The sequence below is a fragment of the Propithecus coquereli genome, unplaced genomic scaffold (assembly GCF_000956105.1).
Source record: "Propithecus coquereli isolate 6110/MARCELLA unplaced genomic scaffold, Pcoq_1.0 Scaffold88, whole genome shotgun sequence".
Lineage (NCBI taxonomy): Eukaryota > Metazoa > Chordata > Mammalia > Primates > Indriidae > Propithecus > Propithecus coquereli.
This window is the reverse complement of record NW_012155062.1, coordinates 1,330,110-1,353,582: the sequence shown is the minus strand read 5'-3', so window position 1 is coordinate 1,353,582 and position 23,473 is coordinate 1,330,110. Positions and strand designations below refer to the sequence as shown.

At 40.1% G+C, this 23,473-nt stretch overlaps 1 protein-coding gene across 1 annotated transcript in view; it reads right to left on the bottom strand.

Moving 5' to 3' along the window:
• SNX24 (sorting nexin 24) overlaps window positions 1-23,473 on the bottom strand; it is a 148,985-nt gene that overhangs the window by 53,049 nt on the left and 72,463 nt on the right. Inside the window, exons 2-3 of the mRNA XM_012664325.1 lie at window positions 17,170-17,253; window positions 7,855-7,959 (exon numbers count right to left, since the gene is read on the bottom strand). Of these exons, the coding sequence (XP_012519779.1) occupies window positions 7,855-7,959; window positions 17,170-17,253 (189 nt within the window). The remainder of the gene's footprint in view (window positions 1-7,854; window positions 7,960-17,169; window positions 17,254-23,473) is intronic.

Sequence of the window (23,473 nt, the reverse complement as noted above, 5' to 3'; positions counted from 1 at the left end):
ATTAAAGGAAGAATAGTCCAACTTTGTTGACTTGTCAGCATGCACTCACACCTTCCTATACACCTTTGGACTTTCATGCAACACCCCAATTCTGTATTTCTATAAAAGTGAAAAAATTCTCATTCTGTCCCCAAGATAAAGAGACACAGTCTCAGAAGTCATTGTATTCAACAGTGACTATATTAATTACTTACATTACTTTTCCATAGCCCCATTGACTACTTTGACGTCTAAATACTGAATTAGTGTTTAGTAGTATTTGTTATTTACCACTAATTAGTTCCAAAAAATCTTATATAGAATAAGAGAGAGAGAAAAAGAAAGAGAGAAGGACAATTCAATGTATTCATATAATGATCCATAACTAAGTCTTCGATAAAGCAGTTGAGAGAAATCAGCTTTAAATTTGGCTTCTAGATGGTGGTATACATGGTAAGACTAAATAATTCCATGGACATGAGCCCATTGTTGAACTCTCTTTGCTGTAAAAAGAGCTTCTTGACTGAAAACAATTCAGTGTAGTAGAATACCATGATGGTGGATAAGGCATTCTGTGAGTGTATAGATATTGATGTTGGCAGAATTATTATGGGCAAGGAAGGCAAATCTATATCCAGAATAGCTGTTTATCCCAGTGGAATTGAAACTTTGCCTGCTCTGTGATGGAAAGGGTTCATTGCGATGAATCTACTGCTAAATATTTGGCAGATTCCCCCATATTGAAGGCTCAGGCTTAAGCTCTGCTATTGTACAATTAGGCACTTGTCTGTAGTAGCCAAATGATCTTTGGTAAGAGAAAATCCATGTTGTTTTTAGTCTGTGTATAAGTTCTATATCTGTCAAAATGACCACTTTATTTATAGGCTATTGAGTAAATATAGCAAAGACCAGTGTTTCTGGAGAAAGAGGCTGGCAGTGACCCCTAAAATAGGTCATTTTATTCACTTGATTATTGAGAACCTCCTATACAGTGGATTTGGTAAGACTTCACATGGATTTTAAATGTATTTACAGTGTGTCCATTTTGAGAGATCTATTCACTTGGTGACTCTATATCATCAATCTTCCAATCCTATTCCTTCTAGATCCCTAATTGCTCAGCCAATCCATTAGAAACAAGCATCATGTGTACTCATCATCAAATTGGTATTAACTGATCAACACTTAAATGCATATATAGTAATAATGTTCATCGGGTGTCGGGCAGGCGGGAGGGGGGAGGAGGGGATGGTGTATATTCACACCTAATGGGCGCGGCGCACACCGTCTCGGGGACGGAGACGCTTGAAGCTCTGACTCAGGTGGGGCAAGGGCAATATACATAACCTAAAAATTTGTACCCCTATAATATGCTGAAATAAAAAAATAGGTGAAAAAAATACAAAAAAAAATAACTCATCATAAATCAACATATATACATAATCCTGACAATTTCCCTGTCCAAAGAGGAAAATCAAAAATATCACTCAAGGTACTACCCACTGAGAAGAATTTGCTCCATTACAATGCTTTAGTACTACCCCTTATTGAGTTGTAATACTGCAGGTACCCTTTTGGAATAGTGCCAGGATATGATGTAGAACCATCTATAAATAAAAATATTTTTTGTCTTTCTTAATCAGCTGTTTGTAAAAAATTCTCCATGAGACCTCAAGTATCAATTGAGTAAGCAATGACAAAATGGTCAATGTCAAAGGAGCATGAACTACTAGTGAACTTATATGACCCCACTCCAGTCTCTTATATACAATTTATTTGATAATAACTCATTGCGATGCCTGTATACCTTCACAGATTTGCTGGTTTGTGATTGAAATCTCAGGTTATTTGGTCAGCTAATGTTCCATGATGAACCATTAATTCTCTACCAAGGCCCAGTAGAAAGCCAGAAGCTACTATACAAAAGAATAGTTATTTGCATAAGAGTACATGGGTTTGCTATAAAATCCTATAGGCTTGAAATGATTCTCCTTTTTTGTGCTTGAAAGTGGGTCCGTACAAAATTCCATTGTTGGCAGACTTTTTGATTATCATTAGATCTGCTGAAGTATAAGTTCCAAGTGGAAATGAGACTTGCACCACAGATTTGTGATAGAATTTCCTTTTTTTCTGGTGCTTCTCAGTACTTGCAGCTTATTGGGTGACTTAATGGACAGATGGTAGTAGCGCCATGAACTGCTTTATATGTAGCTGCCAAAATAAATAAAAATAACATATAATAATATATAATAATAATATTCTCAGAAAGATAAATTTCATGCGATTTCAATGAATGGAACATGTATGCATAATTTTCATGAAAAACTATGTTTAGAAATTATGCCAGTTTACAGTTTAATGTTGCTACTGAAGAAAGGAGGAAGAGCCCACTAAAACAGCCTCAAAGGAAGAAATGAAGCCATGACTGAAACTCAACCTTGCCCACCATTTTTTTTACTTCCTGGAAAATCATGGATTTTATCTCCAATGTGCTGAAATTTTACTGGGTGTGTCTAGGCATTAGAGCTCCTGTCATTCTTTGTTCTCTGCCCTTCAAGCACCTTTTCTATGTAAATGCTCATATTTTCCAGCTTGGGGAAGTTTTCAACTATTTATTGTTCTTTATTTTTATTTATTTATTTTATTTTATTTTTGAGACAGTGTCACTCTGTTACCAGGGCTAGAGTGTTGTGGCATCAGCCTAGCTCACAACAACCTCAAACTCCTGGGCTCAAGCGATCCTCCTGCGTCAGCCTCCCGAGTAGCTGGGACTACAGGCATGTGCCACCATGCCTGGCTAATTTTATTTATTATTTGATTATGCCCTTCCCTACTTGTGTATTTTGCCCTCTTCTTTCCTTCTGGGACTCCAGAAAAAAGTAGAACATTAGACCTGGATTGGTCCTCTATGTCTTTTGTCTTTTGCTTGAGAGTTTTTCTATCTGTATTTTACGGAACAGTTTCCCAAATGAGCATCTACTGAATGTTTTGAATCAGACAACACATTTAATTCTAAGAATTCTTGTATGTTCTCAGATTGTTCCTTTTACACAGCATCCTATTGTAATCTTTTGGATATAATACCTTTGTGAAGCTCTCTGGATTTATTACATGAATTTTTATGATATATTTTGTGTCGTGAATTTTCTCTTTCCTGAAGAGTCAGTATTTTAGTTCATCTTGGTCTTTTTGTTCATGCCACTTGTTTTCTTCAAATGCCTGGTTATCGGGTCACACTGAAGAAAGTTGCCTGGATGGGTTTCGTCTGCCGGCATGTCAGCAGCAGTGCTCGGCCAGGCCCCTGCCCGAGTGGAAAGACAGCGTGATGGAGCGTGCAGGCAGGTAGGCTCTTCCTTTGGGTAAGTAAGTGGGGAGGGGGTCACCAACTTGGAGCCCCTAATAGCCACATTAGAAGCCTTAACTCTACCCAGCCATTCTGTTTAATTTTTTGTTGTTTTATTGTTTTGTTGTTAAGAGAAAAGTCTTTTCAAAAACTTTAGTCACAAACATCAGGCTGCATATATTCTGTACAGAACGAGTGGCCTGGGCAGCTGCTCCATGCAAATTCAGGTTGAGCATCTCATCCGAAATGCACGGGACCAGAAGTGCTTTGTACATCACATTTTTTCAGATTTTGGAATATCTGCTTATACATAAAGAGAGATCGTGGGGATGGGAGCCAAGTTTAAACACAAAATTCATTTATGTTTCTTATATACCTTATACACATAGCTTGAAAGTAATTTTATACAATATTTTTAACAATTTTGTGCGTGAAACAAAGTGTATGTTAAATACTTACGCATGGAATTTTCTACTTGTGGCATCACGTCAGCACTCGGAATGTTTCAGATTTTGGAGTACTTCGGCTTTCAGATTTTCTCATTAAGGTACTCAGCCTGCACCCTGAACAGGCCCACTTGTGTTCAGCCTCGCTGCCCAGCCCTGCTCTGCCAGCCTCGCCTGCCGACTCTGGCCCAGTCGCCTCCTGCACCAGCGTGCACAGGCGGCCTCCCAGCTCCGCTGCAGGTCCTCTGGCGAGCCTGGACCGCGGCTTCCCCCCTCTATCGTATCTGCTCACACTCTCCCCGCAGGTCCCATCTCCCAGAAAGTTGTTCAACTTTTTCTTCCTTTAACAATCCCCTCTTTTCTTTGCCCATCTACTACTGAACTGTTGAGTTTATTCCTTCTTAAGTTTCTAAACTTTTATTTCAGAGGGGGGATCTTAGGAAAGACAGCAAGTCATCTCAAATCAGGAGGCAAAACTACCATATAAACCGTATTTGATAGTCACATCTGTTTGGGAAATTGCAATTAATAATAATTTATTCTTAAGATTTTTGCTTCTTCTCAGAAACCGGTAAACACTATTAGATGCTAAATTCATTAATGTTCCAGCTTATAACTTCATTGGTAATAAAAATTTTAGATCTAAAAGTAATTATATTAGTGAGAATTATTATTTTATATTTTTAAAACAAAAATGAAGGGAAGAAACATCTCTGGTCTTTAAATCAAAAGTCAAGGATACTCATAACTAAATTTTTTAAGAAATTTTATCTATCTATGAAAGAGCCTTGAATTCCAGTCTGAGGAAAGTCCCTACCTTTTCATAACCTTAGGCAATTCACTCAGATTTTCTGGGCATCATCATTTTTTGTAGTGGGCATTTGCTGGTTGCCCTCCACTTCCCCACCCACACTCAGGATATTCCTTTTCTTTTACCAAGAATACCCTAGTTATTCCTTAGGGAAATCACCCCTTCCTCACCCGCAGCTTGAGGAGTAGGCCATGATTCACTAACTCAGTCAGGGATCTCTGGCCACAGTGAGGTTGAGGGGGGGCATGTACACAAATATAAGCCAATGAGATGAAGGAAGACATCTGCTGAGACCCCTAGGGAAAGACCTTTCTTCTTTCTTCTGTGACGTCTACTGAAAGAGACCCTACTCTTCCCCTGTACTCTCGCATATGGTGAGAGTAGGTGAGGTCTGGAACTGCTGCAGCCCTTCTGTACCATCAGGGGGCCAGATGAAGCTCACACCATGGAAAGTGAAAAAGCGAGATGGATAAAATAACTACAGTAATTTAATTTGGGCTATGGTTCAAGGTTTCTCTGAAGCTACATCTAACCTTCTGCCTCAAACACCACAGGTGCTTGAAGAATGCTTATCATTAAGCAAAACTATATACAAACATACATTTATTGGTAAATTAATACCAAATATTAACTTGTTTTTATCTTCAAGTTATTATAAAACATCCCCTTAAGTAGATGAATTCCTAGTTTATATAACTTGGAAAATAAAGAGTTTATTACTAGAAAAAAATCTTTATTTGGCACAGACTTTTTGTTGGGATGAAAACCAATTAACTTCCTTCCATTCATGTAGAAAGATATTGTTCTGCTTAATTCTACCTTTATAGATGATCAATTCCCTCATTCATTAAACCTCAGGATTTCCTGGGGTGTATTATTTAAGGAGGAGGAGATTAGAAAACATAACGAGTAACAGCTACTTGATTTCCTATTCAATAAGTAGAAAATGATTCTAGAAATGAAATTAAAGTTCACTGTTCATCAGGTGGACTGCCATAGTTCAAATTACTCAAATGTAAAATGCAACTTTTATCCTGTCCTTGGTTATTTCTAGATTTTGATTTTAAGATGCTGTATGTACTTAGGCATTTAGTAAATTTTGTTTTAGAATTTGCTTCAAACCAAAATCATTTGAAAATTTAAGTAGGAAAGTAATGATGGTTCAGAAATAAACTTAAAAAATAAAAACTCACTCATGGAGCTTTCACAGTACCTTTTTTTTTGTTTTTTTAATCTCCAGGCAAGTAATACTAAATAACATTAGCTGTAGTTGCTATTGACATATTGTTACAATGTGTGAAAATGACCGTTTGGAAATTTCTAGGCTGGCAGAAGTTTTTGAAGGTATTATAAATTCACTGATTAGAACCTATCCACGATGCTGCAGGACTATTAATTGTGCTGTGGCATTTCCACACTAGTTCTAGCTAGCTCCTACTGTCTGCAAATAGAATCAGGTGGAAAAGGGAGAAGGGAAAGCTCCCTTGAACTCCTTGGCGATTTAAGTGACAACAAATTGACTATTAAATGCACAACAGGAAGCAAGTCCTCTCGGCCCTTCAACCACATCTTTCAGGCCCTAGTTCTGAGAATAGAAAATTCTAAGCTCAACTTGAGTGTCACTATAAACTCCTCTCTGTGTCAGATGACTTTAGGCACATATTTATATCCAAAGTACAAACAACTTAAAACGTTTACACTGAGTAGTAATGGAAGTCATGTGTCAAATACAATGAGGGGAAGAGAGTAAAGCTTTATTCAGAACTAAAGCCTGAAGATATACAATATCTGTGGAAAATCTGGCTTACAAATAAAAATGCGTTGTTTACCTATTCCATTTAATTATAGAGAACACGCATTTTATCCTTTGCATACAATTTCTGAAGCCTCATTTTTTGGTTTTTCAGTTTGTGTTTTGCTCTGGGGCTATGGAAGTGTCATAGCTCTTCTTACAGTCTCAAAATCCACGGCCACACACACTCCTGTGATTTGTGATCTCCGTGTCCTTTAAGCTCCCAGCTCCAGGGACAGGCGGTGAAGGATTCTCCCACCAAGCCCAAGAGCAGAAGCGCAAAAAGAGGAAAGACAGCCCTCCTGTCTCCGGGGCCTGCCGCACGCCAGCGTTCCTGTTTGAGCACTCACTGCAAAGACCAGGAGAACTGCAGGAGGCCAGCAACGGACTTCTGGCATCTCTCTACTGCGAGCGAGTCCTCAGAACCTGTCACCGCGTACAACCCTGAGCAGTCAGCCTCTCCTCGGCGCCTAATCACCAGTGATCGGGCGCAGCCGTCCGCGGGGAACCGCGCGCTGGCTCTGCACAGGCCCGGGCTTCCCTCCTGGACAGGTCCGCCAGGGGTTGACGCTTAAACGGGCTGCGGAGATGCCAAAGGGCGAACACGGTCACGGCTGCAAGGTATCTTAGAGGGGTCAGGCACAACTTCATAACTCTTAGGTGCAGTCCCGCTCTTCTTTGGGAGCCAAGGTTGCCCCGCTCGTGCGCCCCGTCTCAAGTGGACTCGGACGCTCCAGCGCACCAGCCCCTCAAGGCCGCCTGCCCCAGCGCCTGCCCTGCGCCGTGCTCTTAGGACTTGCTGACTACCGGGAATATTCACTTGAGGCTCCTAGGCCTTTTTTAAAAAACTCAGAGAAGCTGATACTTCTCAACCTTTTCCTTTTGCTTTTTGTGTCACTTGGTGGAGAGACTGCCTTTGTCTGACCTCAATTAGACAGCGCTGCCTGCTCCTCTCAGCTGCAGAAAAGAGCATCCTAATGCACTCTTTCTAAACACACGTTTTCAAAGAAGTTGGCGCTTCATCACAGGCAATTTTTATACACTCATTTTCAGTTTGATTCCATAGACATACTAGCCAGGGCCACTGAAAATTCAGTTTCTCGCAGTACTCCAACCAGCCCCCCAAAGCCCAAAACCTAAAGGCTGGATTGCTATGAGGGAGCAAAAATCCTGGAGGGAAAACAAAAAAATAAAAACAAAGTAATCTGTAGAGTGGAATTAAAAAACAGACAGATCCTCTCTACACTAGTTTTTACCTTTATAATAAAATTTCCCTTACCCAATGCATATAACCAATTTTAAATAGAACCTAACTAAAGCTAAAAGAACCAGTTAACGACATATTTATAATTTTGAACTTCCTTTAATTTAGAATCTTTGCCTGCTTGATATATTTTGCATCACACTCACACAACCTGAGAAAAAATAGACATGTGATTATTTAAGCTACATTATATTAATTGAGGATCTAAACATATCTTACCTGTAAATATGTTTCCAAACCTTGTCGTCGTTGTTCCAATACTTTTGGGACCCAGTTCCTAACATGTTTAGAAGGGATTTCTGGAGTTTTTATACATTTCTTAAGCTATAAAGACATAACAGAAAAAAAAAAAGAGATGTCTGTTAGTTATAATGACATTATTTTGGAAAAAAGGCCAATAAAAGAAAGTGAACCACTGCTGTCTCCAATAACAAATAGAGGAAAATATAATTATACTGAAATTTTGTCAAAAAATTCTTTATTTAGGTGTCCTGACTGTTCAGGTTTCAGGATAAGGGTTTTATGTTTTGGTAGATGTTATTGTGGATATTTCAGATTGGAATTATTTTTCCACAAAAAATAAGAAGTCCAGTAAATGAGCTAAAAAGAAAGTAAATTTAGTTTCAAAAATCAATTAGCACAACAAAATTTTGCTTGGAGTAAGTACTTTTGTGATAAAAAGTCTTTCTATATATTTTTCCCATAAAGAAAACAAAACAAAATGTAATTGTTCATAACCATTGTCCCCAGAAATGCCATATGAACAAGACCATATCATTTGGAAAGGGAGCTAAAAAACACAGAGGCCAATCTTTCCAACGTTCCTAACAATCAGGCTTGCTCTGTTGCCTGGGCTAGAGTGCAGTGGCGTCATCATGGGTCACTGCAACCTCGACCTCCTGGGCTCAAGCGATCCTCCTGCCTCAGCTTCCTCAGTGGCTGGGTCTACTCACATGCACCATACACCCAATTTAGGTTCAAATTCTGTTCATGAAAACAGAATGACCATTCTTAGCTAGGCCTTTCCTGGCAGCAGTTTTAGGGGACAAAAGAAAAATTCTATTGGAAGTTAAACTAGAGCTGCCTGTGGGAGGCAGAATAATCTCCCTCACCCAAAGATGTCCAAATCCTAAACCTATGAATGTTACCTTACATGGCAAAAGGGACTTTACAGATTTTATTAAATCAGTGATTTTAAGATGGGGAGATTATACTGGATTATCCAGGTGGACTCCATGTAATCACAAGGATCCTTAGAGGAGGGAAGCAGCAGGGTCAGAGTCAGACAGAGATCAGAAGACTCTGACTTTGACAAAGGAGGAAGGCAAATTCCTAGAAGCTGGAAAGGGAAGGGAATGGATTCTGCCCTAGGGCCTCCAGGAACAATACAGTCCTGGCGACACCTCGATTTTAGCCCAGTCAAACTCATTTTGGACTTGTGACCTCAAGAAATATAAGATAATAAATTTGTGTTTTTTAAAATCACTAAGTTTAAGGTAATTTATTACAGCAGCAAATAGCAAACTAATACAGGGCCTCTAAAAATGGAATGAATCTTAATGTTCTAATTAAAAATTTGGAAAAACCTACCAAGGTTGTTCCTTTACTACACATGCAAAGAAACAGCATAACAATAAGAAAATGCACACAATGAAACCTGGGCAGCCAAATCTGTAATAAGAAATTCTTCCCATACATAAGAATTATATTCACCATTAACCATATTAGGCTGAAATTTGTCATACATCATGAAGAAGAAGGAGCCTCTGAAATGGCTGGAGCTGCAGCAGCCACCATTGTCCCTGAAGTAGAAACCTCATGGTAAAAATGGCAAAGCAACAAGAGCCTGGGTCCCTGATGATCATGAAACTTCCACACCAGCCCTAGACATTTATGTGAGAGAGGAACCAAGTTGTACCTGTTACTGTCACCATTATTTTGGTTTTAGAGTCACTTGCAACCAAATCTAATCCCACATGAATAACGGATGTGGCTGGCACTGCTAGCTGCCTAGCCAATACTCATTCCTTCTTTTTTCTTAGAAGAAAAAAACCCCCCAAAATTGCAATGTTATTCAGAGGGCCAACATGCTGAGCTAAAAACATTGGTTTCCCAGGTTCCCTTGTAATTAGGGTGACCACGTGACAGAGTTAATGAAATGTACTACAAGTATACTGGGTAGGGCTCCTGTTTTCCTAACGACAAGAAAAAAATAGGCTCTTGCTCCTGCCAGAAATGCAGAAGCAATGCCTGGAGGGATGGCAACTATGTTATAACCAGAAGGGTAAAAATCACTTGCTAAGGTGAGGATGGTGAAGCAGGAAGACAGGAGGAGCCTGGAACATGGGTGTTGTGGGATTGCTGCACCATCCTGGACTGCCTGCCTCTAGTTTGCTACAACGTGAGAGTCATTTGCTACAACGTGAGAGTCATAAATCTCTTTCTTGTTTAAGAATCCTAGGCAAGTGTCTACTATATGCAACCACAGATAGCCCTAACATAAGGGAATCAATTGTTCTGTTCTGAGGATTTTAAGTCAGAGATGCCCAACAGGCATCCAAGTGGAGATGGTGGGTAGGCAGCTGGATATGAGTCTGCAAATCTGGGAGTCAGAATATATAAGTGGTATCTAGAGCCATGGAACTAGAGGAGATGGCACTGGGAGTTAGTTAAGGATGGAGAAAAAGGGCTGTGGTGGGCAGAATCCCAAAATGGTCCCCTGTGGTACACGCCGTGCGTGATCCCCTCCTCTAGAGCACAGACAGCACCTGAGAACACGGTAGGATAGTCACTCCCAGAATTATGTTATGTTATACATAACTTAGTCCCAGCAGACTGCCGGCTTTGAAGAAGTAAGCTGTCACGCGACCAGAGGGCCACACAGCTAGGACCTGAGAGCTGCCCCTGGCCTCCGGTTGGCAAGAAAAAAGGGACCTCAGTCCTGCAACTGCAAGCCACTGAATTCTGCCCAAATGAGTGTGGAAGAGGACCCTGAGCCTCAGATGACATCACAGCCTTGGCAGACACCTTGATTTCAGCCAGGAGAGACCCTGGGCAGAAAACCAATAAACCTGTGCCCAGACTCCTGACCCACGGAAACTCTGAGGTAACAAATATGTTGTTTTTAGCTGCTGCGTTTGTGGTAATTTGTTAGGCCGCAGGAGACAACTAATACAAGGGCCAAGGTCTGAGACACCCAACTCTGACAGGCAGGGAAGAGAAACGGGGCAATCAGGGAGGAGGGAGTGGAAAGTAACTTCCATCAGGAAAGTGTTTCAAGAAGGCGGGCGTGATCAGACCGTGCTGGGTGATGGCGGGAAGTCAATAATGCGGGGTGCAAAGAGAAGGGGAGCGGGGAAGTAGAGGCTCTTCTATCAAGGAATTCTACTAAAAGGGAAGGAGTGCAATGGGACGAACATGAAAGGGAAGCACGGGGCCAAAGCTGGGCTTTATTTTGTTAAATAGGAACTATTGTAATAGGCTCGTTTATTGATGAGACTGAGTCAGTTTTGAGGGGGAAACTGAGAATGCAAGAGAGAGGAGGGGGGAATTCGTGATTGTCTGCAAAGGAGTAAATATATATCTCGTCTCTATACCGTTGGAGGTATTTCTCAACAAGAACAAGGCCAAAACGCTAAGTTATTCTCTGGTAATAAGCTTAATTAAGTTTTGATTTAAACATAACCTAACTTGCTTTAAAATTATTGAATCACAACATATATTTCAGAATAGAAAATCAACTCCATTATCTTTCTTTTTTTAAAAAAAAATCTTGAAGATACAGCACTGAGAACGTTTTTCCTTTTTATTTATGTCAGGAGTACAGAGCAAGCGGATCGCCATAGCTGGTAGGGTCTGTGACAGCATTTGCAGGTGAGTAATGAATCGCTTTAGATGAGAGACAAACCCAAGACAATATGTTTCCACTAAGGCTCAGCTGCTTGCAAGATAAATACCCCTCTGCCGCTTCCTCCGATGATTAACTGTCCTGGCCATGCTGTGTCCAGGCACACGGCCTTTCTGATCCACGCAGATAAGCTCCAGATTCCACGATACCACACACACAATCCCTTTTCCTGGCGTGACCACTCCCTTTCCTTTTCATACTGCCTGGGGGATTTACGCAGAACTTAGCTCCACATAGACCTGCCGTCGTATACATTGGTTATGGTAGCCGTCTTCCACAGAAAGGATCAGAAATACCTTTCTCAAGCACGTGAATGAAAAGGACGAAAAAGAAAAAAAAAGGTTAAAGAAGTAGGGGACATTGGGGGCAAAATCTAATCTTTTCCCCCATTCTGTCGCCCCTATTTCCTCGGGGTCCCCTTTAGAGACACTGCACAGGGCGCTGCACTATTGCTTTGACGTATGGCAGTTTTTTGGTTCTTCTGAAATGTGTACTTCATGGAACTAAATATAAGAGAATGAAATATTTTCCTCAAGCCCAAAGTAGGCAATAACAAAAGTGAAGACAGTTAACTTAAACCTGAACCAGCACCATCATTGCCTGAAACCTTTGTGAATAAAAGGGTGGGCTGCGATGGACACAGAACAGCCGGGAAGGCACGTAAAATAAAACGTGCTCAGCTGCTTGCAGTGCAGGGAAGGTTTTTCTGCCCAGACATGGGAGTCTGGGCCCAGGAAAGTAAAGCTCTTTTCAAGCACCACCATGTAAAATGGTGAATTATTTAGCCGTCGTGGGGTGTGCACAGGGTGGCTGGAGCGGGGGAAGCACTTACGAGACCGAAGGTTCACCCTGTCCCCAGAGCCTGTGTCCGAGCCCTTCATGACGGAGAAGGGTGGGACGGGGGTTTGTTTCTGTTTCAGGGTGGTGGTGTCTTTCCCACCTAGCACTAGCAGAGTAGGAGCAGCAAAGAAATCAGGGCAAGTGTAAGCTGGGGTCACACTTCACAGTGAATGTAAACCCCCACAACAGAAACTCTTCTTCCCAACCAAAATGTTCCTCCAGCAATTCATAAATATGCGTAATGTTCTCCAAACATCCCATTTGCCAAATACTTATGTAATAAAGCCTAACAGGTGCCTAACACTCTAACAGTGTGGAAGATACCAGAGATAAGACAAGGTCCCTACTTAAAAAAAAATCTCTTCTAATTAGACAAAATTTAGGGATAACTGAAGAACAATTATCTCTTAAATGTTTCTAATGTTCAAGTAGAGATCTCTATTCTAAATGAAATAGGAGTCCAAGAACAAAAAGATTAAGGAATAAAGGGAGCTAACACAGAAGAAAGAGAAATTGAAATAAATGTCTTGGTCTGGTTGGAACAGATCAGTGCGCAGAGGGAAGGACATTCAGCATGGCAAAGGCGGACAGGTAGTGATTTTCACGGCATGTAATGGGGGAAGCGGGGAGAGTGGCTCGGCTGTCACTGAAGATTTCTTAGGAGAAGTAGTGAGATATCAGGCTGGCCAGTAAAGAGTTAGTAGTAGATTAAAGGTTCCTTCAAAGATGTCCAAGTCTCAGTCCCCTGAATCTACACTCGCTTACCTGGGAAAGGGGCTTGCAGATGTGATTAAATTAAGGATCTTGAGATGGGGGATTATCCTGGATTATCCATCCAGGTGGGTCCAGTGTCATCCCAGGGGGAAGGAGGAGATGTGACGACAGGAGATGTTAGGATGGAAGCAGAAGGTGGAGCGAGGTGATTGCTGCCTTTGAAGAGGGAAGGGGCCATGCGTCGTGGAACGCAGGCAGCTTCTAGACCCCGGAGAAGGCAAGGGAACAGATCCTCTCCTAGAGTCCCCCTGAAGGAACACAGCCCACTGACCCAGCTCAAGGAAAATAATAAATGTGTGTTGTTTGAAGCCACTAGGTTTTTGGTGATTTGTTACAGCAGCAATAGGAAACTAACACAGGGTTTAAGACTATTGGCCTTGAGAGTCAATGTCTATGATGGGGGAGATAACAAAGACCCATTTCAGTGTGTTTGAGTGAAGATGAAATGGTGCTCTAGGAAAACCCGTCTGCAGCAGAGAACAGATAAGAAGATAGGATCCGAAATGGTTAAAGCACCACTAACATAAAGTGGTAAGATTCTGGACTGGGATGGCAGGAGCAGAAAATGAAAAGTGGTGCATATTATAGACATTTGGAAGAACAAATCAACGGGACTTAGTGACATTCTGGATAAGGCAGGGTAACAGAAAGGTAGAAGGACCTTCAGGGTTTAAAACCTTGAGATGCATGGTCCTAAACCTTGTGGCTTCAGTGCATGTGATGGGATAGGGTGGCAAGGGGCATGTCTAAGAGATGCCTTTAAACATATAACCACACGATAGGAATTCCCAAACCTCAGCAGGCATTGAGAGCATCTGGGCTCCATCACAGAGATTCTCACTCAGTCTGTCTGAGATGGTGCCCAGGGATCTGCCCTCAGGTGATCCAACGCTCACATTTTGAAAAAGACCAATCTAGAAAAACTGAAGGAAAATGGAATCGAATACTCATCGTGGCTCTCAAAGAAATGACTAATTGTAGATAAAATCTGAAAGGGTAAAAATTGACATATTAGGCAACATAAAGATTTAAAACATTCATAAATTAAAATAAATATCATAACCAAAATAAAAAGACCTTTGGTAAAAAATACTTTCAGCAAATGGCTAATATTTCATTAACACGCCACACAAACTAGTAAGTAAAAACAACCAAGACTCTGCAGATAAATGAGAAAGCACATAAATAGATAATTCAAAAAAGAGGGACTACAACTCCTAAAGAAACTTAAGAAATACCAATTAAAACAAGGTAGGGCAGGGCATGGTGGCTCATGCCTATAATCCCAACATTTTGGGAGGCTCAGGCAGGAGGATAGCTTGAGGCTAGGAGTTCCAGACAAACCTGGGCAACATAGTGAGACCACGTCTCTACGAAAATAAAAAATAAAAAAATTAGCCAGGAACGGTGATGTGCACCTATGATCCCAGCTACTCGGGAGGCTGAGGCAGGAGGATCACTTGAGCCCAGAGTTCAAGGTTTCAGAGAGCTATGATCGTGCCACTGCACCCTAGCCCGGGTGACAGAGCAAGACCCTGTCTTAAAACAATAAGGCAACATACATGCTTGCTAAATAAACAAAGATAATTTTTGGAGGGTTAACACAGTTGAATATTTCAAGAAAATTAAATCATAATAGATTTAACTGCACTTAAAGGGAAAATGTTATATGTTAAAATATAACATTCAAAGCATGTCACAAAATTCAAATATGGAAATCAAAGATACCAACATTGCAGTGAAAGGATAAAGTTGCAGAATGGGGCAGCAGCAATCATTAAAGCCTGTGTATTCTGATTAAATTTTTACCTGTTTTAATCCATCTTAGCATACAATTTTACAGTCATGATTACCAATTTTTGTTTATTTTTACACTCTTATCGTTACTTGTATTTAATTGCATTTAATTGCCTGTTAGAGTTACCTTTTTGTCAACTCTAACACGATCACAATGGGCAAGTGAAAAAGGCTTCAAGCGGCTGCTGACCCCTCTGTAATACCTAAGATTAGATAGCGTATCCCACTAAAACTCTGCCCCACAAAGCTATTTTTACCTCTATGACCCTGTAAGGATGTCTCTAACATTTTAACAAGGCTGCTAAAAATATGCAAAATTGAGAGATTTGAGAATTTCTACTTTATTAACTCTGGTAGGCCTCATTATACAACTATAAGACTGCTAATATTATTAATAGAACTGTCGAAACTGAGAAAAGAGTGAGTCCCAGAAGATATAGGAATTTTTTCTGACCATGAGTATCTAAGAACTGCCTACGATCACTGGGGAGAGGGGCCTCTTCTGCAGGAGGAAATAAATCGTATTAGAGAGAACAGGGCGAAGGAGCCTCCACTCAAGAAGCTTGGGCAGCTCAGGGCGGGCCTAATTGGCAGTCACCCAGCTGTGCCTCGCGTGGAGTTGGTCCCCGAGTATCTGCAGAGGACAGCTGAGCCGTGTCGGGGTCATGGAGTGCTAGGTGCTGACCTGGCAAGTGAGACAGGGGCCTGCGTGTGACAGGCTGCCTCGTCCAGCGTGGCCAGCATGGCTTTAGTCTCGGTTGTAGGGACTTATTTCATCAGGTACATGGCAGAGACCTCTCTAGAATCCGTTTCCTCCAAAAACACATAAACAAAAACAGAATTCCACAAGAAGGAAGTAAGACCCAGATTCTGGGTTTGTTTCTCTTTGAGGCCCCCAGGATTGGTGCTTTTGTAAAGTCTGCTGGCAATACCTGGTCTGAACTGTTTTCACCTGTCTTGTTTCTTTTGGCAGTAACCTGGATTTAACAAAATCCTGACTGAAGAACTAATGAGAATTATCCCGTGCCATCCTAATGGAACGGTGTACAGATAACTTAGAGCACCCCTTTAAAAGAAAACAGAGGGAAATAGTCTTGATAACCTCTCAACGATATTCTGTTAAAATTTATACTCAATTCTCTATTCTCTTGACTAGAAAACAGTGAGACAGCTTAATTTTAAAAAATGCTAAAAGAAGTTTAATACAGAGTTAGCATACTATCGCATCATTTATGCACTGACATTTCCCAGAAAATTTAAGAAGTTTTTAATGAAATTGAAATAGACACTTTCTTAACATACTTAATATCTAACAATCTAATTTCTTACCTAACAAAGTAAAGAAACTGAATTGTCATACACTGTTTGTGTATATACATTTCATGTATGTGTGTGTATATATAATTCATTATACATATGAAAGAAAAATGGTAAAATTATACTGGCTCATACATGCTGATTTTCTGGGCAATCTCATGAGGCATTTCTAGTTATTAAGATAATTTCAGCATCCTGATAATAATTTATCACCTACAAAAAATTAAATTTGGGTAGAAAATAAAAAAGTATTCATTCATTTATTCCTCACTGATCATTTCTCCCCAAAACTCAGCTATTCCTTTTGCATTTCTGTTTCTTTTATCTAAGACTTTAAATGAAGTGGATCAGGAAGTGAAACATCAGTTTTGTAAAGTGGCCCTTTACAATTCAAAAGAAGGCTATGAGCCTCTTTATGTGTGTCCCCAGTCCTTGAATACACATGTACATATACATGATCTTTTCCAGGTCCATGTAAATATAAGTTGAGTTTAATAAATTTTTTCCTGTAAAATGATGACTTGCTTTTTTTTTTTCCTTTTTGTAAAGAACATTAAGTATATTTCATAGACAAAATAGGGCCTGGGTCTTATTCTTTCTGAATCTGTAACATCCAATGCAGCATACTGCAAACAGCTTGCAGCCTCAGATTTTTATTTGCAAATCTTTATTTTTTTTGATACTTGCTTCACAAATGAGGAATAGACAATCTTAAAAGAAAACCCACCTACTCAAAAAGCACACCTTTAAGGGACTGAATAATTTATTTTAAAAGGAAATTTGCTTCATGATAAAAGAAACTGTATATACACAAGAAATATTAACACTTAGAACCACAGAAGAGTCTTAATGTTATACCATCTGCCATATAGAGAAAAGGAAAGAAAAAAAAAGGTTACCTTTTTGTGCAAAGCATGAAATTCGCTGTACCTTTTTTCAACAAAATGTTTTCTTCCATTCATTAGCACTTCTATCTTAAACACCTAGAGGAAAAAATTAAAAAGATTAATTTTACTAGTTCAAAACCTTCAATTGTCTGATCTGGTAAGTTTGTGACCATGATATATTTCATCCCTTTAATTACAGTAGCTGATTCCCCCAAAACCCGGAAGGCTCAGGAGACCCTGGCCCAATAGCACTGATTAATGAGCACTCAAACCAAAGGCTCACTAACAAACTACAGTATTCTCTAAAAACGTGTCTAAAAACAAGGGAAACTTAAATCTATTAAAACGCTACTTAATATGTTAACAAGAAAACATTTTTTGCTTAAAATGATTTCACCAAATAAATATGATGGTATTGAAATAAAAGTGAGATGCAACAGCACTACTCTGGTAAAAATCTCGGGCACACAGCGCTCCATTATGGGCATTTCAAGAAGGCAGTACTATGTCATCTAAAAGACAGTCATGCAAACAGTGGTGCATTTTAGGTTAATTTCTTCCTAACCTGCATATTCATCTCTAGTCTCAGCTGGGCTTATTCTGCTGTTTGTGAAACAGGGAAAAATGTAGTAAAGGCTCATTTTCCCTGCATGATACGAATGACAGCTTGTGCTCCTACCTCCAGAAGGTTGAAAGGCCAGATGAAAAGGCTCTCTGGGTGCACTAATTAGTAGGCACTAACATGACATTTTCTTGATTCTTGGGTCAGTGGGTCAAGACTGGGAATGAGGGATGAGAAATATTGTGAAATGCTCATGAAAATACAATGTTAAGGTCGGGTAGGGAGGGTTGGTTGGGCGGAACTAAAGAGAAGGTGCTCTGTCATTCCAGGAGTCTGTATTGGACCCTTGTTTTGCTAAGTGAGAGTTTGTAAACACCAAGATGAAGGAATATTGTTCAATTACTCAATAAGCCTAATTTTCTATTTCAATTGCCCTTCTGGGAAAAAAAAAAACAACTAAACTACAGTGAAGCCATATAACATTAAAGAGTGCTTAAAGTATGCTTACTTTAAGCCTAAAAATAAAAACTACTTAAATTTAGCATATGAGATACAAAGTCACATAACTTTCATTATGAAAACAGATCCCTATGTTTATATTTCTGCCTTATATGTAAATATGACTGTTTTAGAAAGCCAGGAATTATGTCATCAAACATAAAATCTGTTTGCATTTTTGTGCTTCTCTGAATCAGAAACAAAATCTTCTGTTGCATGGCTCAGTTTAAGAAACTTGCTTTTATTAAGCGGTAAATTTTTACTAACATTTTGTTCAAGAAATTCCCATAAATAAATAATTTTCTTTGTTAAATTAGTAAAAATACTTTCTTCTAAAAACACATGTATATGTTTCAAACCCTCCAGTATATGTACACCATTTTTTTAAAAAATTCTGTTTACTAATTCAACAAAGAAAATTATTCTTCAAAGACCCTGCCAGAAACAGAATCAGGAAAATACTGCAAGAACACAAACACAGCTTTAACTTGGGGGCTTGGTTAATAGGCTACAGAGCCCCCTTTTTAGTGTCTGGTCCCAGATTGAATCAGGACATGTGGTAGAAATGAAAGTAGTTTCCACCTGCTGAGCTGTATGAAATGGATGAAATTATGTCCTGGCTCTAGTTACTTAAGGCTTCATCAAAAAAACCACCACCTTAATTGGCACGTTTGCCACAGAATCTGTAGAACAGGGAGAAGGCTGAAGACTCAGTAAGGTCACCCCTCAAAGTGCCCCCTCTTGAAGGCCAGGGAGAAGACAGCTTACACAGAGTCTGCTTCACGGAACATCATCCCTTCGACTGATCGGATGGTTTCATTACCAAGTTGCACAGTTACTTTTCCCAAGCACTAAATTCACAGTGAGGGGTAGTGCGGGGAGGGGAAAGGTGGATGCGCGCATGCACACACACACACACACACACACACACACACACACACACACACAGGGAAGTTTGTAATCAACTTTAATTCTAATATTTATGTCACTGTTGAAAAAGTACACAATATACCTAATACTGTTAGGACTTTTTTCTTCTAAATTTTGGGAAAACATTTTGAAAAGGAAGTTGGTTAATCAGATTTTCATGACAAAATGAAGCAAGGAATGGAGTCAATTTAATAAATCCTATTTCCTGACTACCACACCAGACCTCTTTTTTTTTTTTTTTAAGTCTGAGTTTCTTACGTACGTTGTCCCTGCTGCCTGGAAAACCCTTTTCTTGCTTTGCTCTCCTTGCAAACTAGTTTTTATCTACCTGGCACCACAGGACAGTGTAGAGCACTCAGCACGGTATCTGCCATGCATTTGTTTATTTATTCAACAGATATTCACTGAGGGCCTATGATATGCCCAGGAGTTGTCCCAGGCTCTGGGATTCAGCAGGAAACGCAACAGACGAGAGCCAGCCTTCATGGAGCCTGCATCCTATCCAGTGAGGGAGGCTGACAATAAAAACATGAATAAATATCATGATTTCCGAAAGCATCAGTCCTTTAACAAACAATACAGCAGTGCGAAGAGGCGGCGCTTGACGAGGGTGCCGTGCAGAGAGCTGGTCAGAGAAGGCCTCCCTGAGTGGGGCGGCGGGGAGGGGAGCTGGACCGGGGGGTAGACACCAGGAAAAAGGGTTGCAAGAGTTCAGTGCGGCTGAATTCATACTGGCAGGGGGTGAACAAGGACTGTTTTTACGCCTATTTTTTAAAAAAAACTTTTTAACAGTTAAAGCCTAAGGCACTTGTGGCCCAGATGGAGTAACAGGGAGCAGATTTACCTTCTCACTTGAAACAACTGACAAGATAAATAACTGCACAAAATAACATGGGGAAAATGGTCCTCAAGGCATTAGCCCTGACACAGTGGCTCACACCTATAATCCTAACACTCTGGGAGGCCAAGGCAGGAGGATTGCTTGAGCTCAGGAGTTCGAGACCAGCCTGAGCAAGAGTGAGACCCCTTCTCTACTAAAAATAGAAAAAAAATTAGCCAGACAACTAAAAATAGAAAAAAATTAGCCAGGTGCGGTGGTGGCATGCACCTGTAGTCCCAGCTACTCGGGAGGCTGAGGCAGAAGGATCGCTTGAGCCCAGGAGTTTGAGGTTGCTGTGAGCTAGGCTGACGCCACCGCACTCTAGCCCAGCAACAGAGTGAGACTCTGTCTCAAAAAAAAAAAAAAAAAAATACTGTAAGTAACCAAGCTTATGAGAGTGATACAATGCACATATACTTAAAGTTGTTTTTAAATTAATAGAAATATGTTCTATGTAAAGTATCATGTATAAAATAAAAATGTACAATTTTAAGGCCAGTTAAAATTGTAATCATTATTTTAAAAGTATTTAAATGATAACAATAATAGCAGTCAAATGATAACAATAATAGCAAGATAACGAAAAAGATTTTCATAGCAGTTCTTATATGCAGGCACTGTTTCAACCTCTCACTCATGGTTATGACTCACTCACTCCTCACAACAAACCTATAAGATGGGTACTATCGCACCCATTTTGCAGGTAAGGAACCTGAGATTAGGGAAGGAAATGGAGATATTATGTAATTTGATCATGGTAGCGCTGCATTTTGAATCCATCAATTTGGCTCAGAATCTGCCTTCTTGACCACTGCACAATACTGACTCCCAGAACAGACCCCCTTAAATATAGTCCTACTCGTTGGGAAACTAAACACTTGGAAGTGAGAGAAACTCAGACACATCCTGGAGTGATGACGATATCTTCTATCCATTCACTTACCAAGCTTCTGCCCTTTGAAAGGGGATTTGCAGGAACACAGAACTTGGAAGTAGGGGAGGCATGAGGTCTTTGTTCCCAACTACTTCAAGCCTGTGCTCCTCTCACTCCCCTGAGAAAGGTAAGAGGGACAGTGAAGAACCAGACATCGGGCCGGGCGCAGTGGTTCACACCTGTAATCCTAGCACTCTTGGAGGCCAAGGCGGGAGGATTATTCGAGGTCAGGAGTTCAAAACCAGCCTGAGCAAGAGTGAGACCCCATCTCTACTAAAAATAGAAAGAAATTAGCTGGACAACTAAAAATATATAAAAAAATTATCTGGGCATGGTGACGCATGCCTGTAGTCCCAGCTACTCAGGAGGCTGAGGCAGGAGGATCGCTTGAGCCCAGGAGTGTGAGGTTGCTGTGAGCTAGGCCGATGCCATGGCACTCTAGCCAGAGCAACAGAGCAAGACTCTGTCTCAAAAAAAAAAAAAATCAGACATCAGTCTATATAAAAAGCACACAACTCTGTAGAGCAGAAGGCTGCTTTTTTATACGACCTCTTCCTGGCAGGGTCTGTGTCTACTCCAATCCCTGAATCTCCTTACATTGTGATTCCAAATCTTAGCTTGTATGGTTTTTACTATAAAAATTATATGTAGTTACGAAAAAAAATTCAAAAAGCACAAAAGAATATAAACTGAAAAGTTTAAGTCTCTTATATAAGAGACTTGTGTAAGTCCTTGCCCACTCAAGAGGTTATCTTAAATATCCTCTCAAAAATTGTTGGCCGGGCGCGGTGGCTCACGCCTGTAATCCTAGCACTCTGGAAGGCCGAGGCAGCTGGATCGCTCAAGGTCAGGAGTTCGAGACCAGCCTGAGCAACAGAGAGACCCCGTCTCTACTAAAAATAGAAAGAAATTATCTGGACAACTAAAAATATATATATAGAGAAAAAATTAGCCGGGCATGGTGGCGCATGCCTGTAGTCCCAGCTACTTGGGAGGCTGAGGCAGGAGGATCGCTTGAGCCCAGGAGTTTGAGGTTGCTGTGAGCTAGGCTGACGCCATGGCACTCTAGCCCGGGCAACAGAGCCAGACTCTGTCTCAAAAAAATAAATAAATAAAAAAATTGTCTATACACATACAACTCTGTGTGTACAAATGTATATTGAAGTTACTTAATTTTCTTACACAACTGGAGACATACCATACAATTCCACCACTTTATTTTTCCATTTAATACATCTTGGACATCTTTATTTATTAGTATATTTTGACATACTGTACCTCATTCTTCAATAGCTACATAGTACTCCTATGTATGGTATAATCATACATAATATTATGTATGATATTATTGTATCATAATTTATCTAATTAGGATTTTAAGGTGAACATTAAGTCGCTTACAGTATTATTTATTTATTTTTATTTCAGAATATTATGGGGGTACACACATTTTAGTTACATAATTTGCTTTTGTACAGTTTGAGTCAAAATTGTAAGTGTGCAGTGTACATTACACAGTTAGTGTGCATTGTACTCATTAGGTGTGAATTTGCCCATTCCTCCCCACTTACTTGATTTCCTTTGAGTTTTACTTCCATATGTGCACATAAGTGTTGATCGATTATTTCCAATTTAGTATTGAGTACATGTGGTGTTTGTGGTACATTGAGTATTCTTTTGAAACTTTAGTAAGAAGAATGGTCTCCAGTTCCATCCAGGTTGTTACAAAAGATACTAGATCACCATTGTTTTTATGGCTGAGTAGTGCTCCATCATATACATACACCACATTTTATTAGTCCACTCACATATTAACGGCCACTTAGGTTGTTTCCACATCTCTGCAACTGTGAATTGTGCTGCTATATACATTCGAGTACAAGTGTCTTTTTTATAAAATGTCTTTTTTTCCTTTGGGTAAATACCTAGTAGTGGGATTGCTAGATTAAATTGTAGGTCTACTTTTAGATCATTGAGGTATCTTCATACTACTTTCCATAGAGGTTGTACTAGTTTACAGTCCCACCAACAGTGTATAAGCATTGCATTCTCTCTGCATCCTTGCCAGCATCTGTTATTTTAGGACTTTCTGATAAAAGCCATTTTCGCTGGAGTTAGGTGATATCTCACTGTTGTTTTGATTTGCATTTCCCTGATGATTAGAGACAGGAGCATTTTTTCACGTGTTTGTTGGATCACAACAAAGAATCCAGATATGAATCCATCCTCATATTGCCATCTGATCTTTGACAAAGCAGACAAAAACATACACTGGGGTAAAGAATCCCTATTCAATAAATAGTGCTGGGAAAATTGGATAGACACAGGTAGAAGGCTGAAACAGGATCCGCACTTCTCACCACTCACAAAAATTAATTCACGATGGATAACAGACTTAAACCTAAGGCATGAAACTATAAGAATCACAGAAGAAAATGTTGGAAAAACTCTTATAGATATAGCCTAGGCAAAGAATTTTTGAAGAAGACCTCGAAAGCAATCACAACAACAA